The 18,366-nt window shown below is 48.7% G+C and overlaps 7 protein-coding genes across 7 annotated transcripts; 3 read left to right on the top strand and 4 right to left on the bottom strand.

The window, feature by feature from the left end:
• Positions 1 to 200: 200 nt before the first annotated feature.
• Positions 201 to 2,223, bottom strand: J4E79_001517 (uncharacterized protein; the record flags this gene model as incomplete). Its single annotated transcript, XM_049350426.1, has 5 exons — positions 201 to 614; positions 692 to 1,059; positions 1,131 to 1,248; positions 1,295 to 2,065; positions 2,116 to 2,223. 5 exons carry the CDS (start codon positions 2,221 to 2,223, stop codon positions 201 to 203), a joined length of 1,779 nt encoding a protein of 592 aa, XP_049215585.1.
• Positions 2,224 to 5,112: 2,889 nt separating this feature from the next.
• On the bottom strand, positions 5,113 to 6,027 carry J4E79_001516 (uncharacterized protein; the record flags this gene model as incomplete). Its single annotated transcript, XM_049350425.1, has 1 exon — positions 5,113 to 6,027. One exon carries the CDS (start codon positions 6,025 to 6,027, stop codon positions 5,113 to 5,115), a length of 915 nt encoding a protein of 304 aa, XP_049215584.1.
• Positions 6,028 to 6,886: 859 nt separating this feature from the next.
• Positions 6,887 to 7,312, top strand: J4E79_001515 (uncharacterized protein; the record flags this gene model as incomplete). The annotated part of the gene is made up of 3 exons (XM_049350424.1): positions 6,887 to 7,036; positions 7,091 to 7,193; positions 7,242 to 7,312. 3 exons carry the CDS (start codon positions 6,887 to 6,889, stop codon positions 7,310 to 7,312), a joined length of 324 nt encoding a protein of 107 aa, XP_049215583.1.
• A 247-nt stretch (positions 7,313 to 7,559) lies between these two features.
• On the bottom strand, positions 7,560 to 10,449 carry J4E79_001514 (uncharacterized protein; the record flags this gene model as incomplete). The annotated part of the gene is made up of 2 exons (XM_049350423.1): positions 7,560 to 8,162; positions 8,215 to 10,449. 2 exons carry the CDS (start codon positions 10,447 to 10,449, stop codon positions 7,560 to 7,562), a joined length of 2,838 nt encoding a protein of 945 aa, XP_049215582.1.
• A 281-nt stretch (positions 10,450 to 10,730) lies between these two features.
• SPB1 (AdoMet-dependent rRNA methyltransferase spb1) lies at positions 10,731 to 13,344 on the top strand (the record flags this gene model as incomplete). The annotated part of the gene is made up of 3 exons (XM_049350422.1): positions 10,731 to 10,748; positions 10,798 to 10,971; positions 11,020 to 13,344. The coding sequence occupies 3 exons, from the start codon at positions 10,731 to 10,733 to the stop codon at positions 13,342 to 13,344; spliced, it is 2,517 nt and encodes an 838-aa protein (XP_049215581.1).
• A 319-nt stretch (positions 13,345 to 13,663) lies between these two features.
• J4E79_001512 (uncharacterized protein) lies at positions 13,664 to 15,650 on the bottom strand (the record flags this gene model as incomplete). The annotated part of the gene is made up of 5 exons (XM_049350421.1): positions 13,664 to 14,353; positions 14,408 to 14,794; positions 14,842 to 15,108; positions 15,155 to 15,392; positions 15,442 to 15,650. The coding sequence occupies 5 exons, from the start codon at positions 15,648 to 15,650 to the stop codon at positions 13,664 to 13,666; spliced, it is 1,791 nt and encodes a 596-aa protein (XP_049215580.1).
• A 1,315-nt stretch (positions 15,651 to 16,965) lies between these two features.
• J4E79_001511 (uncharacterized protein) lies at positions 16,966 to 18,127 on the top strand (the record flags this gene model as incomplete). Its single annotated transcript, XM_049350420.1, has 2 exons — positions 16,966 to 17,246; positions 17,308 to 18,127. The coding sequence occupies 2 exons, from the start codon at positions 16,966 to 16,968 to the stop codon at positions 18,125 to 18,127; spliced, it is 1,101 nt and encodes a 366-aa protein (XP_049215579.1).
• Between the last annotated feature and the right edge of the window lie 239 nt (positions 18,128 to 18,366).

Below are 18,366 nucleotides of genomic sequence, written 5' to 3'. Positions count from 1 at the left end.
CGTAGCAGCCTGACGTTGCAATGGACGTCACCAGCTGATAAGCAGCGTACCTATTCAGTGTTTGTCTAGTACCGAAGGAATGACATGATGACGAAAGGAAAGAAGGGAAACACAATCAAACGAAGAGGAAAGAAGGAAATACACCGTGGCAATCTGATACATCCACCATCGACTTACCGTTCCGTCCTATGACCCAAGGCTCACATCCAAAACATGATCCTGTCGAGAGACTCGTGCCAAGGGTTTCCCGTTTGGTCAGTCTTGTACTCGTAGAACTCGTTCTTGGCGTGTTGCATGACGAAGTCCTTGGTGAAGGCGCGAAGGCTGTCCTCGTCTTGTCCTTCATCCGCAAGCTCCGCGTTGGACTTCGCAATATGCACTGTCGAGTCGAACTGCTGTCCTTGACGGTATAGCAGATCACGATTGTTCTGACGTGCAGTCGAGTGGTTGGTCCTTGCAGTATCGATGCTGGCCTGAAGCCCCACGTTGTTGGCGGTCCAAGACTCGGGGAGGTAGAGACGTGCTCGGTCGCACAAGCGGTCGGCATAGTAGGTTGGGGCTGCGTAAGAGATACCACCCGTGGCTCGGCAGTAAGTGTAGCAGAGACTATGAGTCTGTTAGGGTAATTAGCAAAGAGTAACGAAGCCAAGATTATAGGCTATTTCCAACAATGAAGCGAGCGCGAACTTACCAGCATCCGAAGATCGTCGATGGTGGTGCAATTAGGAATCTTTCCGTCCGCGAGCATAAAGTAATGAGTTGGTCTCGCTGTACCCTTGACACCGCTGTGAGACTGAAGATAGAAGTCTCGATAGTATGGCGAGGTGACGACTCGGTCCACATAGGTGCCAGGAAGGCAATTATTGTTTCCCCATTCAGTGTCCGCATCCTTGTCTGCCATCGGGTAGAAGCGGGTATGGTGGCGTTTCACACCCACCAAAGCCGTAAGCCTTACATCCTTGACACCGCCCAGTAAGATGGTGTTGGTAGCGGCTTGTGCTTCTCTCCATGCTCGGCGGATAGCTCTCAGCTCGACGCTCACTACCTTCTGGTAGTGTCCTGTTTGAAGGTATGAAGTCAGTAAGCTGAACAAGGTATAGGTCACACACAAAACTGGTCAGTGGACATACCTTCGGACACTCCGTCGCGATAATAGATGATGTTCAGAGGGAAAAGACCCCCCTTGTCAACCCGCCAGGCCTTGATCCTCTCTTTGACCATTGACATAATGTTCTCTTCGTCAATTATCTTGGTTACTGTCAATAGAATTCGGGAGATGAACGGTGGAACTTACCTCTCGGTCGTCTCGGTCCTTGCTTTGGAGTCGGGCAGATCCCGGGAAACAGCCGCCGTGATTGTCAATAGAACCAACCATACAGGCAATAGAGGGTGTATCTTCGAGTGCTCCAGCTGGGGGATGTACTAGATCTGCACCCAGAACGAGCGTCTTTGTCTCCAAGAAAGATTTGACCTTCGCCACGTAAGAGTTTACACCACCGAACTTGATGTTTATCTTCTGAGCAACGTTGCTCATGTACTTGGAGTTCGAGAATAGCGCCGGCTTTGCTAAACAGAGAGAGCGTAGCCCATACTTGCGGTCTGCCAGGTTCTTGAACTCCGAGTAAGCGCTGCGGTCGAAATTCTGAAGCAACAAAACCGCCAGCTCAGCCTCGGATTCTTTAGCTTGCTTCATTCTTAGTTCCAAGGAAGAGCCTTTAAGTTCACTTGCAGCTTCGCTGGCATTCAAGCGGACTACCCCCTCGGCCTTCGTATTGCATCTTCGGAGCATTTGGTCTTGCAACTCCGTCTCGAAACCGGCCACGGGGACTGTCGAATCCAATGAATGAATGACAAAGTATTTCAACGTCTGTACTTTAGGGGTGTAGAAAGCTGTGAAGGGTTGCAGGTTCCAAGCGGACTGCGTAAAGGATGGAGGTTTGTCGTTCGCCTTCTTGTCTTTCTCAGGACGAAACGTATTCCATTGGTACTGGACTTCAGGGTAGGACAATGTTGTGGAAGGTACCTGTAGCATCGTCGGATACAAGGACAGTGGGACATCATTACGCTGCACACGAGTTAGCTCCAGAGCGGCCAATGTGGAGAGTCGCTACTCACAAACTGAACCTCCTCATTCTTAGCGTTGGCAAACCCAAGTTGAGAAAGGCCTTCATTTTCGATGAGCCACTGCGATTGACCTGGATCAAGTGCAGCCATCTCGACCATGTTGCGGGTAAATCGATCGGGAACAGGACGTGTGTACAGTTGGTAAGGAATGATGCGAAGCATTTCTTGAGCGTAATAGACCGGGTCACCAGCTGATCCCACGTTGACAGCCTTTCGACCTGGGACGGCAGACTGACCAGACACTGTAATGACGTTAGCCAACGCACTAAATATAGATGAGTCTTCTTGCCTGTCATCAGATGATCAACTACCTGAGTAGGAGGATCGAGTTGCCAACCACCTGGTTGGGTTATGTCCCTTATCGGTTGTCCTTGGGCATCTTTGGATACTTTCCGGAAGGACAGAGTGCCGATAGCGGGTCCAAGATCCTTGATCTTCTTGATACGAGCACCTGGCCTGTTCAGGCGATCCTCAGAATGAGGGAACTCTACATAAACTCGGAGAGTTTTAAGATTAACTTGTCGTTCCTAGTTAACAAAGTCTTTAAGAATATTTTAATGCACCTTATTAATTTCGCTAGAGGCTAGTCTAGTTAATAGTCGCTGCCTTGCTACTTTTAGCTACGCTACTTAACTTATATTATATAATCTATCTTTAATAATAATTTACTAATTTTATTTAATACTATATAGCTTACGTAAAGCTAATAAGATCTCTTCTTTTAAGTTTTTAAGTATAAAAAGATAGTTAATATCTTATAAAGATAGAAGTACTAATATAAAAACATTATTACGTAGTATTATAATTAGTACCTTATGCCTAATTTTGTAGACTCTGTTTAGTAAAAAGATATTAAAAGACACCTAGCTACTATCTTAGAATAGCTAGAAGATTTTAAGATTTTAAGATATTTAGTATATATTGCTATTAGCACTAATACTTAACTATAACTATACATATTTATATACTTCTAAGTAGTTTACGTAGTAGTTAAGAACTACTAAGATAATATAGTAGTAATAAAAATACTACACTAGGCCTTATAGTATCTATTTTCTAATAACTATAATATAATAACTATTCTTTTAGATCTTAACAAAAGTTATAGTAGTTTATTATAGCTACTATTTAATAAATAGTATCTTACTATATAAGATAATTTATAAATACTATATTTTTACTATACTAGCTCTTATTACCTTTATAAAGTATTTTAGCTAAAGTATTTCTTTACTAAAGTATAGCTTTCTATAGAGCTAGAAAGAGAGGTAGTATTACTTTACCTTTTACTTTATATACCTAGTTATAAATAGTAATAGCGCAATTAATTAGAGGTGTTCTTTTAGTAAAATAGTTAATAGAATAGTCTTTCTATTTTATCTCTTTTTTAGGTAAAAAACTATAACTACTAAAGAGCTTATATATCTTACTAATAAGCTCTTTAAAAGCAAAAATAGAAAAGAAAATAATAGAAGATCTTACGCTAACTATATATATAGTAGAGATAATAGAGATAGAAGTAATAAAAATAGAGGTAATAGAAACGTTAATAAGCCTAGCGTGTAGCTTTATACTAGTAAAGTAGCTCTTTAGAGCGCTTATAATAGCTTTTAGTATAGTATAAATATAGTAGTTTATAATAGCCTTTATAATAGCTTCTAAGATAATAATCTTAAGAAAACTTATAGAGTAATAGTAATACGTTTAAGAGAAAAATAATTAATATAGTAATAATAAGAGGCTTAATTAAGCTTTAGTAAGATAGCAAGGTAATATAACTAGTAATAAGATTAGCTTTAAGTAGACTTACTAACGCTAGAAGAACTTATAGAAGAGAGTAAAGATATAGTTAAAGGCTTATTTAATATACGTATTAGTGTAGCTTTTAGTATTAGATTTAAGCTACTATTTACGTCTTTAATAAGTCTTTAGATCTTTAATTTTGCTATAAGCTATAGAATAAAAATAAGAATAAGAATAGAGATAGAGATAGAAATAGAGGGTATATATATAGTAGAAGTACAATTTTGCAAGCTAAGATTTTAGTATTTTATTACTTTATAATCTATAGCTTAGTTAGTTATAAGCTATTAAGAATATATAATTATATTATAATCTTCTCTACTATAGGTAGATATTAGTATTTATAAAATAGTTACCTTGCTAGTCTAAATTTTAGAAGCTTTAACTACGCTAAAGGTAGTAGCGCTAAAAATCTAAGCCTTAGTCTACCTAACGCCTACACCTCTAAACGTAGAATTTTAACTCTTTTAGAAATACGTCTTTTTGTGTACTAGTAACAGACCTTACTCTTTTTAAACTAGCTTACTATAGAATTGTTAGTTTGCTAATAAAAAGTAGTATTATAATTATTATAATTTTAGTATTTCTTTTTATTTTTTAACTTAGCTTTTAAACTTTAGCTATTAGTATTATATAATAACTAAAGTGTTTTTTTTATATACTATAGACGCTCTTTTAGTACTAGATTCTATAGTTATAATACTAAAGTCTACTTTTCTTTAAAGTTACTAAGTTAGTAGCTAAAATTATTATTATCTTAAGCTAAGTATTATTAGCTTTCTACTCTATAAGTACTAGCTTAGACGTAATTATACTAGAGTTAATCTTTTTTATAGTTATATAAGTTAGTATTATAAAAATTACTATTATAAAGTTATATAAAAAAGAGAAGAATATTAGTAGTATATAAGTAGCTTTATATACTATTATACTTAAAAACTTTAACTTATTATAACTAAGAAATATTCTTTTAAAAGTTACTAGTATTTTTTAGTAACTAATAGTATCTCTTTAAATTATTAGCTTTACTAGCAACTATAGTACTATAGTAATATACTAAATACTTTAGTAAATAATATTAAAGCTATTATAATTATACTATATACTAAAGTACTATCTTAAAGACCTAGCCTAACTTAGGACTAGACCGCAGTCTAAGTTAAAGGCGTACTCTATTCTTCGTTCCTAGTCGCTGCTAAAGGTGCCACGATCCGCAAGAAACTCGCTTACAAGGATTGGACGAAAGAATGCACTAGTCGCAACGTTGAAGTTCATGAGCAGGTTTCCCATACCCGGCCTGACAGCGTAATGGTAGCCTCGAATGATCTCAAGCGACGTGGAACTTCCAAGGTTTGCGCGAGCTTTTCTTACGTAGAATTTCTTTCCAGAAAGCCGGACTACGCTTACGTCAAAGCTCTTCGCAATAAGGATGTTAAGACACCGCTCCGCAGAAGTATGGTCAGTCTTTTCTTGGTCCGGGTTACTCTCGCTCTGCTGGATGAGACCAGCAACATCGACCGTTCCAACGAAGCTGAAACGCGCTGGGATGGTAATAGCGCTATTGACTACAAGATCGCGGCGCCAAGTAGATGAAGCGCCTGCTTCGAGCGTGCTAGGGTCCATGTTACTGTGCAGGCTTTTCCAAGATACGATGGTTTTCTGGCCGTCTGTAGCGAAACTGTCCTGGTGGGCGTTAAGGAAAGGCCATGTATCGACTGCTTTACGAAACAAAGCCTGGATCTTTTTCCGAGTCGGACCGTCCGCGTCGAGATCGAGAATTTCGTACTCGTAGAGTTCCTTGTCGCGCGTCTTCAGCTGGAAATGGTTGGTCAAGATCGTTTTCTTCGAGCCGCTATCGAGAGGTTGGAGTTTAGTCCGAATGGGAAATCTTCCGGCGTGTGGTGGTTTATTCTTGTTGACTGCGTAGGCCAGTGACGCTTGTTTCTTCGCGAAGTCGGCCTCATCCCATGCGCGACCAGGTTCCGTTCTGACTGGATCGTCTGGTACTTGTGAATCGGAAGGAGGGTAGTAGAAGTCGTGAGTTGTGTCGTTGGCCCAAACCGTCAGGGCGTCGTGCTTCTCGGCAGCCTGTGTTGCCATTACCGTGGGTATCCGCGACTGGAATGAAGATAGCTGTTCTAAAATTGCCCAGTGGCTCTGGTGTGACTTTTGCATCAGAACTGCAGATCCTTAATATACCTCCAGCTTACCCATTCAGCTTGCTGGTCAGAGGCACACTCGCGAGAATATCTGCACACAAACGGTGATGATTACACGCGCAAGCGGTGTGATGCTCCAAAATCATTGTTTTATCATGAGAAAGCGACTACACGCAAGGAAAGCTGATCGTGAAGTCAATCATTATATTGATTGTGCCTTGCGGTTAGACAAGCGAACATGTTTTGGGTTGCTACCAACGAGCAAATGGAGCTGTATGACGACGGACCAGTTTCGAGAAAAAGTCGAGAACATATCGGAGTGATAGATGAAACCGAGTCCAGTTTGCGCATGACCAGATCGCAGTCTCGAGGTCGAAGAACACGCATTCGTTATATGAAGTCGCGTCGCGATATGTGAGCGCCGAATGCCCGCAGAGAGGTGCAGGCTTGCCCTGGTGAAGGTAGTACATCGTATCTGTGGATGACATCCATGTTGATGTCTGTTAATTAGAGGATTTATGGTTCCGATTTGAGAAGCTCGGGTGTGGAGGTTTCGTCTCATTCCCGCTGGCCGAGATACGATCAGGAGCTCAAGCGCCATCACGTGCTAGCGCATTTTACGCGACGCGTCAAACCTTCCTCCATCTCCACCTTGCCGCCCTGCCCATACTACACCACAATACGCAGCACCATCTCCGCCTACCACACACAATCACCCGGCAGAAGCACACCGCATTAACGCTACACCAACCGCTCACAAAGTTTCTCCGCAGGAAATCTCAAAAAAAGCTAGCTTCACCATGGACCACCCACAAACCCCCCGCATCCTCGCCCCACACCTATCAAACTTCCAACACCGCATCGTACGCATGCTAGGTAAAGTCGTGCAACTACGCGGCGAGACAGCAGTCATTGATGCAGGAGGCAATGTTGATGTTATTCTGAACAGGGTAAGCAATCTGATCTTCATTTTCACGTCATTCAAGCTGACATCGATTGACTAGGATTCACACCTCGCCGTCGGTCACGCAGTAGAGATCATCGGCAAGGTAGACCAGAATCTGCATGTCAAGGTACAAGCTGCTACGGACTTTGGGACGAACATCGGCATGTGCCCTCCCTTACGCAGTGGGATTCATGCTAACGCAAGAGTAGACTTTAATGCCGCAAATGCTGTTGTGGATGCTACACATCGGTACAAGGAGATCTTCTACGATGACAACTAAGAGGAAGGATTGTGTAGATCTGCCGTCGTGAGTCGCTAGCGAAACGACCACCGTGCGTTTACAAGCGGGAGAAGATGTGCATATATCTGCAAATCAATCGTATAAACGCAATACGCTATGTGTTCTACGCCTATTGTATGGTATCTTCCCGCCACGTAAATTGAGCGCCTCGTGAACGCCTACTGAAACCAGATAACGCTCACATATTCATACAGTGACACTAAACATTGCCGTCTCGATCAGGTGCTTAGAGCTTACTCCGCACTCCCTCAAGTCTAAATTTCACATCTTTGAGCTGTTTCCCTGTTGGCTTCCACGCCTCAAACATGCCCAGCAACTTCTCGACCTCATCTCCAAGCTCTTTTTTAACGAACTCTTCTTCTAGCAACCCTCTCATGGCCCAAGGTAAGAAGTAAGGGTTCGGGTTTGTTGTGGTGGCAGATGGCTCGTAATGATTCACCCGGAGTTTGAATACATCCTCCTTCTTACTGTTACTTGCGAGCTTCTCACCAATGATCGGGATGTTGATGCCCTGGAAACTGCCCGCGGTGTTCGGTCGCTCTTTAGTCGTTGTCGGTGTCGGTAGGGATGTTGTTTCGAGGGCGTGTTGGACGGCTAGGGAATAGATGGCAGGGTCTTCGTAGACGCGGGAGTGGCCTTCGCCGCCATATAGGGAGCCTGCGAGGGCAGGTGAGAGTTCGCGAATAAGACCGTGATCGGGCAGACCCAGATTGCGTAGCTTCAGCGCGAAGCCAACAAGGTGGGTTAGGAAGTCTGGCGCATGTATGCGGCCATCGACGAAGACTGCGCGATATATATAGGGGTGCGAGAGCGTAGAGAAGGTTGATGACTGGCATGTGTTAGTAGGGCGCAAGAATTTCCTTTCAGAAGAATCTACTTACTTCAAGAGAGACCAGCTGGTCGTCGATACTACCAACGTACAGTATCCGTACACCGAATCGAAGGACTTCGTCCAGAGCTGCGAGATACATCTGGCTAACAAGATTCTTGGGGTTGGAGAACTCGAACAACTCGGCAGCCGTAGGGCCAAAGTACTTCGTCTTGTACTCGATGAATGGGCCCATGTTGACACCGGCCATGGCGCATACTCCGATTCTCGTTGCATTGACACATCCAAATTGTATGAGCTTTGCGACAAGCATCATAGCTACCGGCACACCCTGCGAGTGGCAGGCGACCAAGATGAAGTCGGCTTGCTTCAGGTGATCGATCCAGTTCAGCAAGAGTTTCCACAAAGAGTTGACGCGCTCAGCAATGAAGCCCTCTCCTTCTAATGCTATCTGCTCAATCTCTGGACTGTATCCCCGCGCTTCGGTCCAGTCTTTAATCGCTGCTGCCGCTGCATTCGCGAATCGAATTGATGTACCCGTTGGTTGCCCTAGCACCTTCTGAATGATAGGCGCAGGGAAGAAGCCATGTACGCCAATCGCTACAGCCTTCTTGATCTTCGGCGGTGCCGGGTTGATATGTAGGTGAGGGGTCGCAGGCTCGCCTCCGAGGAAGTATCGCCGGATCTGCTTCCAGAAGTTTGGTTGCTGGACCATTTGGTAGGTGGTCCTGAATTCTGGTAGCAGGAGGTTCGCCGGTCCTTGCTTGGCCTTCGCTGCCTGCTTGAGCGCTTGCTTAGCAGCAGTTCCTGTCTCGGGTTTCGCGTCGGGCTTCGTCTCGGGTTTCGTAGGATCGAGCACTGGTGAGGCCTTCGTCGGCGTAGCGGGCTTACTTGACGTCGGGGTATCTGCTGGCGTGTCTTTAGCGGGAGGCTTTGTCTTCGGTCTGCCTCGTAACGATGCAAACGATTTCTTGGTCACCGGTTCCTCTTTGGGTGGCTGCTGTGGTTCTTTGGGTGTCTCTGTGTCTGTTTTGGGCTGCTCTTGCTCGTTGAACTGCGCTGCTTCTGGATTCGATTGTGAGGGGGTATCGAACACTGCGACCTCGCCGACATGTTTCTGCGGTCCGGCCTCTCCTGGCTTCTTTTCGTCTTCTGGCTTGCCCCTATACCAAAAAGCCCATGCGGAGGTTTTTGAGGGTTCTGTAGTACTCTTTTGAGGGGTTTCGATAGGCGCATCCGGGGCGGTGGGTGCTGTTGTCTCTTGCGGCGCAGTGGGTTCGATCTCGGCAGGTGCTTCGGGGAGAGTCTGCGGTTCGGTATCGACTTTAGCTGAGTCGTTGTTCTCAGTGGGAGGTTCGACTGGAGGTGGATTCGCTTGCGCATTCTGTGCACTACTCCACGTCCAAAACCAAGAGCCAGATGCAGCTCTCGCCAGGACTTTGGCAGTTGTAGATGCTATAGCCCTCGACTCTGTATCTGGACGAGGTGCCGCTTCTTTCGGCGTATCCTTCCCATCTGCATCTGCGACCTGATCGGTGTCGGGTTGGATAGTGCCGACATCTAGGCCCTTCGTTTGCGCATCTGGCTCTTCTGAAGGTGTCGGTCCAGGAAGTGGCGTGGTGGAAGCCTCGTCAACACTTGAGTGTGCCTCACTTTTGAGTTTAGCCGGGTCTGCGTACCCGTCGGGGCGTGACCACCAAGATTTCCATCCCCATGCACTAGCAGCTGCGTCCACTTGTGATTTGGGCGGTTCGGGAGGCAATGGCGGCTCGGATACTTGGGGCGTTGGTGTCTCTTCGACATCTTGTGGCTGTGACTGTGGCTTTGGAGCTTCGTCGAGGAGACCGTCTGAGGATACGTTCACCTGGGTGATGGAGGCGGGTATGGCATCGCCTTTGCTCGACTTGCGCTTGGTGAGGAACTTCTTGGGCGACTCGTCTCTCGGCTTCTTCGCTTCCTCATCAGGTAGTTCGCCTGTAGCGCCCCCGCTGACTCCGATGCTTTCCTTCGCGGTCTGGACTATGGCAGGCGCTTTCGACCGCCAACTGCCCGTGCCCGAAAGCCACCTCTTGCCTCGCGGTGTCTGTGTCCCGGAGGCGGTCGGTGTAGTGGCGCCAACTGAAGACGTTGACGCTGCGACCGACTGGTCCGAGAGTGCATCTGGCAGGATGTCACTACTGCTGGGAGTAGTGTCGGTCGTACTTGCATCCTGTGGGACTGCTGGGGCCTTGGTGGATGTGTCGGAGGGAGCCTCGGGGTTTGGCTTGGACTTCTTGCGTGGGTTCATTCCGGCAGGGAGGGTGAAGGAGCTAAGAAGGCGATGCGACCGCTGGAGCAAGCATCAGCACGGGCAAGACACGTGAAGTTGGCAGCATACCTTCATCCCGAGGTGGACCAGGCGCGTCGTGCTGAACCAGCAATGACGCATGTGGGCCCATCCCGTGCACTAGTCCCGGATTAGCGTATCCTGATAGCGTGCATTCTGCCACCGCCTAGCGATATTGCCGGGCTTCCCAAATTTTGTAGCGCGAACTTTTGCCCGCTGTACCACGACGCCATACCGCAGCAATGGCGATCCAAAAGAAGGTGCGCAAGTACAGAATTAATACTGGCGATAGTGACTAATTTCCAAAAGCACGGAAAAGGTCGTCTCGACAAATGGTACAAGCTCGCCAAGGAGAAGGGCTATCGTGCGCGTGCCGCCTTCAAGTTGATCCAGCTGAACAAGAAGTACAACTTCCTCGAGAAGAGCAAAGTCTTGATTGATCTTTGCGCCGCGCCCGGATCATGGTGTCAGGTCGCTTCCGAGGTACGTTACCATTCTATACACCATGCGCCTACATGCTAAAACCCCCAGGTTATGCCCGCGCATTCCCTCATCGTCGGTGTCGATCTCGCCCCAATCAAGCCCATTCCGCGATGCATCACCTTCCAGAGCGACATTACCACGGACAAGTGCCGAGCGACGCTGCGCCAACATCTTAAGCACCTCAAGTGCGACACTGTCCTCCACGATGGTGCGCCCAACGTCGGAACTGCCTGGGTGCAGGATGCCTTCACGCAAGCAGAGCTCGTCCTACAATCTATGAAGCTGGCTACAGAGTTCTTGGTCGAAGGAGGAACCTTCGTCACCAAGATTTTCAGATCCAAGGACTACAACTCACTCCTTTGGGTGTTTAACCAGCTATTCACCAAGGTCGAAGCAACCAAGCCGCCATCCTCCCGAAACGTCTCCGCCGAAATCTTCGTCGTCTGCCGCGGTTACAAAGCCCCGAAGCACCTCGATCCCAAGTTCCTCGACGCCCGCAGTGTCTTCGCCGAACTCTCAGACCCTACCCCGAACAACGAAGCCAAGGTTTTCAAGCCTGAGGTCAAGAAGAGGAAGCGTGAGGGTTACGAGGAGGGCGACTGGACACAGTTCAAAGAGGTGCCCGTCTCAGACTTCATCCAAACTACCGATCCCATCGCTATGCTGGGTGGCTTGAACAAGCTCAGCTTCGAACAGAAGCCGAACGGCGACATTGCTGTCGCGACCATCGACAAGCTTCCGGAGACTACAAAGGAAATCAGGGACTGCTGTGCCGATCTAAAGGTCTTGGGTCGCGCTGACTTCAAGCGCCTTCTGCGCTGGCGTCTGAGGGTACGCGAGATCTTCGGTTTCGCGACCAAGAAGACGAAGGCTCAAGAAGAAGCCAAGGCCAAAGAAGCGCAAGAAGGCGATGAGGTCGCTGAGATCGAGTCGATGGACGAGGAGATGCAGATTCAAGAGGAGTTGGAGCGACTGAAGGAGAAAGACTCAAAGTCGAGAAAGAAGCAGCGCCGAGCTGAGAACGAGCGGAAGCAAAAAGAGATCACTCGTCTACAAATGAACATGGCTACACCTTTTGAGATCGGTCTGGAACAGGCCGGACCAACTGGCGAGGATTCCATGTTCGGTCTCAAGGCAGTCGACAAGGCCGGTGCTCTGAACAGGATCGCCAAGGGTAGAATGGCGCAAGTCATTGAACGCGAACAGCCAGAGGAAGAAGAGGAGGAACCGGAAACTGACGACGAAGAGGATCGTCTTGAACGAGACCTTGACAACATGTACGGCGAATACGTCGAGCAGAGATCAGCAAGAGACGCCAAGTACAGGGCAAAGCGTGCAAGGAAACAGGATGACGACGAAGAGTTCAATGGTTTCTCTGATCAAGACAAAGAACAAAGTGACGACGAAGAGCTTGTACAGTCCGACAGCGATTGGAGTGATGACGAGGAGGAAGGCCCTAAGAACCTTATCACCGACCTCGACAACGAAGAGCAGCCCAAGACCGGTCTTACCAAGCGCGCAGCACGGTTCTTCGACCAGGACATCTTCAAGGGCATCGATGGGCTCGAAGATCTGGAAGAGGAAGACGATGACAGTGGTATCGATGTTGAAGGTGACACCGAGATGAAGGACGAGTCTGCCACACCCGCGCCAGCTACTGAGAAGGAACTGAGCATAAGAACGGCTACCAAGGCTGCCTCACCCTCAGCATTCGACGACGAATCCTCAGACGATGACGACAAGATCGAAGAAGTCAAGCGCGATGAAGATCAATGGGAGCAAGACAGCATGCCCATGAAGAACGGCAGACCAGACATCGACATCATCACCGCCGAAGCCATGACCCTCGCTCACCAAATGGCCACAGGCCAAAAGACAAAGTACGACCTCCTCGACGAATCCTTCAACCGCTACTCCCTCCGCGACGTCGACGGCCTACCAGACTGGTTCCTCGACGACGAAAACAAGCACTCCAAACTCCAACGCCCCACCACTGCCGCCGCAGCCTCAGCCATCAAGGAGAAACTGCGCGCCTTGAACGCGCGACCCATCAAGAAGGTCCGCGAAGCGCAAGCCCGCAAGAAGTTCAAGGCCGCCCAGCGCATGGAGAAGCTGAAGAAGAAGTCTGCGCTCCTCGCCGACGAGGAGGGTATGACGGAGAAGGAAAAGGCACAGAGTATTGCACGCTTGATGTCGAGAGCTGCCAAGAAGAAGCCTAAGCAGAAGGTCAGTGTTATTGTGGCTAAGGGTGGTAACAAGGGTATCAAGACTAGGCCCAAGGGTACGAAGGGTAAGTATAAGATGGTGGATGCTAGGCTGAAGAAGGATGTTCGGGGTGAGAAGAGGGCGGCTAAGCGGAATAAGAAGAGGTGAAGTGGTGCGTGTGTACGAGTTTTTAGGTCTGCATCATAGGGCGCGACTTTGACGTGTTTTTGATTATAGCAATGAAGAAATGGTATGGACGGATATGTCCTGTCGATATGGGTCTATGTATTTCGTGATGACTACACGAAAAGCCACTTCTCCAGGTATACGATCAGGGCAACACCGCTAATCATCAAAAGCATGGTCATAGTATCGTTTGAATGAAAAAGGTTCTTGGTATCCCTTAGCAGGGAAGGAACTCAATTTATTTCAGTTCCCTGGAGGACTCCTTATCCACGCTATCTGTGAGGCCTAACGTGCTCCCTACTCAAGCATCAACGACCTCCTTCATGACAGCCTGATCGCCCTTCTCATCACCCCTACCATGCATCTTCCTTGCCACCTCATCAGTAAGATACTGCTCGACATTCGGCGACAGCACCGCCGCAATGATAAGCAGTACGCCAAACGGAAGTGTGCAGAGATACACCGTGCGAAACGAAAGTGCATACGCGCTCTTCACAGCCTGGCCCGTTGCCGCAATAATCTCAGGCGAGATACCAGGTACAGCACTGAAGTCACCAGCCGTGATACTAGTGAATAGTGCTGGAAGAGACGTTTCGGGGAGACCAGCAGCAAGCGCAGCAGGCATAACCTTTTGTGGTATATATTTTGCAGACTCGGTTGCGAGAATGGAAGAGTACATGCTCGTAGCAATGGCAGAGAGGCCTGTTCGGATAGCGCCCATGACACCCGTGACCAGACCGATGTCAGCGGGGTCCCAGAGGTAGGCTGTGCTGGATAGTGTGAGGTTCTCGATGTAGCCTGCAGCGATGGTGCCGATGAGGAGCAAGGCGGTTGTGCGTTGTTCTGTTGTTTCGTCTGAGGCGGCGACCGCGGCGACGAATGCAGTGGTGATGACTGCTGCGACCGTCATTTGGATCTTCATGCGTGGGAGGTAGCGGACTCCGGCGCCTCCGAGGATCTGACCGAGGAGAAGTCCTCCACCAACGGCGCACTGTGTTTGTTAGAACAAGATTATCAGGATAGTATGATTGTTGGTTTGACTTACCGAGAGCCATCCAATCTTGGTGATGTCTGTGGTAAAGAGCGAAGAGACCATCGTAGGCCAGATGATCGAGTTTGCGTAGTAGACAATGGCTGCCAGACTAGCACAGGCGACATTGGCATCGTACTCGATGTTCCTAAACAGACGCAGGGGGATGAGGGGATATTCCAGTCCTGGGGCGTAGGCCTCCCAGAAACAGAAAGCGACTAGAGTGGCAAAGCCAGCAAACAGTGCTCCCAGTACGTGCCCGCTCTTCCATGGGTATGCGGAGCCGCCCCAGTTCATGCCAATGAGGAAGACGACGAGACCAGTTGAGAACAAGAAGATACCCATCCAGTCAAGGGTTTTGAGTTGTTTGAGTTTCGATTTGCCGCCAACGTGAAGCATTTCCTGCGTTTGTTAGTCGGGTTTGTATTGGCTGAAATGGGCTGCCTTACGTATGTTGGTGGGAAGTAGAAGAAGAAGTAAAGAACGATTGCCAATACGTTGACAATGCATCCGAGAATATAACACCACCTCCATTGCAGCTCGGTAGTCTGATAGAGTGATCGTGCTACTGGCGGACCAAAGACGGCGAATGGCACTGACGTTGACAGTACGAAAGCGTTCACGGGACCTCTCAGTGAGTTTGGAACGAGTTCGCCAAGAATGATGTGGAACGAAAGTTGGCCGGCTGCGGCAAGACCGTTGATGGAGTTGGTTGCCTAGAACAGTAAGTACCATGCGTAGGCTGTAGTTGCCAGAACATACAATCAGCATATTGATGCTCTGTGCACTTGCACCAATGATGTTTCCAATAAGACCGAGTATTGACGAGCAGATGAAGAACCATCTACGACCGAAGATATCCGACAGGCGACCGACAAGTGTGAAACCGATGGCGAATCCAGCTGTCCAGGAAATACCGACCCAGATGATGTCCGGTGACGGTCCGATCGCCGCGTTGATGAGACTCAGTGTGTTTGCTGGAAGTACCCATCCCAGGTAACTGGGAACTTTTAGTACATTGCCCTTAAGCGATTGATGCAAGGACATACCCAGAGATTTGCGCTAGACATGTAGCCACGACAGTGCCGATGAAGTTGATGCTTGTGAAATATGACTTGCCCAGATCGGCGGTATGGCCTCCAAGGGCTTCTTGAGCGACATGATCGTGGTGAAGGCCATGGCTGCTGGCAGTATGCTGATGAGTGAGGCTCTCGTTGGTGGTAGTGACTTCTTCGCGGTATTGCTTCTCTTCCGCCATGATGGATTGATGTTGGTTCGATGTTGACGGCCTCTGTGGAAGGTTGCGTAAGAAACGCAGAGGCTAGAGTTGTGCAACCACACCGGGCTCTGGGTTATCTTTATCATGCAACTGGCTCACGAATCATGGGTGTAAATCTGGGGTACCCCAGAATTAGGTGGAGACATGCGTGCCCAGGTGAAGGCAGGTTCCAGATAGCCGGGGACACTGTCATGTCAGCGCCACGTTTTAGAAATACAGAGTAATGATCTACTTTGTCTACATAAGGGCAAGTTCTCGTATACCGACTGGTATTTCGAACGTCTTCATCGGGCCAGAATGTTACGCGCAAGCTAATTCCACGTGCTCTGGCGTCAAGCAGCGGAAGCCCCGGAGTCGGGGGTGTTCGGTAGAGGCTGAACGCTGTGGTCTCGAGGAGGCTGATGGGGCAGTACCCGGATGACGGTAACCGGGGGTCCCGTGAACTTGATGCCCTGGTGAAGGGAACCTGTGGATCGTGCAGACAGCTAGTTATGAATACTACGGACTGTACGCGGTATCGACACTCAGCAGACTTCTGTATGCAGCGACCGGCTAATCTTCACAGTACAAAGATGCGTCACCAATCCGTGGTTGCAGGATGGTCGAATGCTCGAAGGACGATCGTCTAACGTTTCCCGTGCTGCAGTAGTCTGCTCGGCCTTCTTTCGACAGTCGTTAACCGGGTTACGCTGCTGATCTAGCGGAACACGCATGCGGGGTCTGGACTCGTGCGGTCTACTTTCAGCTGCGATGGAGTCTCGAGCCAGATCAAGCCACTCGAACGTCTCAACGTTAGTCCATGGTATAGTCGATGCCAGCAGACTGGGTGGTGGAACACCCGTGACGGGAACTCTGACGGCGCATTATGCACATGCACCTCGAAACGGAGCAGCTCGTTGGCGCACTGAGCAAGTCTGGGGTGGGCGACGCGACGAGGATGTAGGTTCGGTGTGACATTCCCCGCATCTGCGTCCCGTGGGGAAATTGGAAGCTCGAAAGGATGCCGCCGAACCTATGATAGCCCCTGGGAGGTGTAGCTGCCATAAATTATTAAACGAGGTGCATGCTATCCGATTCGTTTTGATGCAGTCATCTAAGAACAAGGGATTTCCAGAAGTGAACCTGGGATGGTGGGTGACCTCGAGCGGGTACTTGCGCCACAGAAACGTGATTGGGCGTGGTTCGCGGCGGGCTCCACTCAAAACTTTTGGTGATTCACATGTCGCGACTTGAACGCACTCGCGATACTCGCATGCCCGACCGATAGCACCACTTCCGTCCAATATCGCACACCATGGCTTCAGCAGTAGCGCCGTCGCCCGCGCCAAAGGAGGAGCCCGCCGAAATCTCCGCGAACGAAGTCATCAGCCCCGCCGATGCTCTATACGACAAATGCGCGCAACGGCCTGCGGGCCAGATCTTCTTCCAGCGCGACCTTTCCAACATGCAGGTCGCAGATACTGTGGCTCAGCTAATAGTGCTGCTGCAAGAGCTATGCGACCGCCACTTATTGAAGCTCATGAGCCTCGAGGGCGAAATGTGCTGGAAACTAAGGACAAGGGAAGAAGCCGACAAGTAAGTGTATAATGTCGCGGACATGGCATCTTGAACTCTTCTGACAGACATCCCTTCTCAGACTGCGACGACTCACACCCGACGAACGCCTCCTCTACTCCCACATCGACTCAGTACAAGCCGACGGCATCTGGTCCAAATCCCTCCGAGCCAAAACAAACGTCACACAACAGACCCTCACAAAATGCCTCAAGAGTTTGGAGTCGAAGGACTTAGTGCAGTCGGTCATGAGCGTCAAGTTCCCCAACCGGAAGATGTACCTCTTGAAGCACTTGAAGCCATCAGAAGACATTGCAGGTGGCCCATGGCAGTCAGAGGGTGACTTCGACATGGCGCTGATTGAAACAATATCGGGCATCGTCGCTCAGCATGTGGAGAACGAAACCTGCATCAAGGTGCCTGGCAACTGGAACGACTATGACACCACGGGCGACAGGACAGCTGCTATCGCTCAGAAGAAGGCCGAGGTTCTGGGCGCCGTGCGAGACATAGAAGAGGCGCCAGCCGTGAAGCCCTACAACCCCGCAAAGGACCCAAACACATCCAAGCTCGTCCACCGACACAACCCGCAATACCCAACAGCAGCCTCTGTAGCCAACTGGCTCAACTCGAAGGAGGTTCTGCGTGGCAAGACTGTAAGGGAGGATGATATGGAGCAACTCTTGGAGATGATGGTTCTCGACGACCGGCTTGAGAAGATCTCTGGCACAAACTACCGGACCGTACTACGTGCCACCGACACCAAGGTCTACAACGGCTTTGTAGATGCACCGTGCGGTAATTGCCCTGTTTTCGATCTTTGCGGAAACGAGGGTGAGATCTCAGCAAGGACGTGCGTCTACTTTGGTCAATGGCTGGAGACTTCATCCGAGGAAATTTAGATGGCCGGGAACGCAAAAGGCTATCGAAGTCTTCAGCGGAAGAATTCAGTCGTTCAAAGAAAATCACAAGGAATTTTGGTATTAGCATAGCGCGGAGTTTGGGGTGTCAGCATTTACATGGACGATCGAAAAGGTATACCCATTATATTTAAACAAGTTCTCCTCATCCTACGTTCTCATAAGAGATTACTGCAGCTCCAGTACCTTCGAAACCCTGGAGTGTCTCGCAACCATGCATG

Source organism: Alternaria viburni (genome assembly GCF_023758015.1).
Source record: "Alternaria viburni strain BMP 2772 chromosome Unknown scaffold_2, whole genome shotgun sequence".
NCBI classification, from domain to species: domain Eukaryota; kingdom Fungi; phylum Ascomycota; class Dothideomycetes; order Pleosporales; family Pleosporaceae; genus Alternaria; species Alternaria viburni.
The sequence above is the reverse complement of the archived record's forward strand: the minus strand, read 5'-3'. Positions and strand labels throughout refer to the sequence as shown.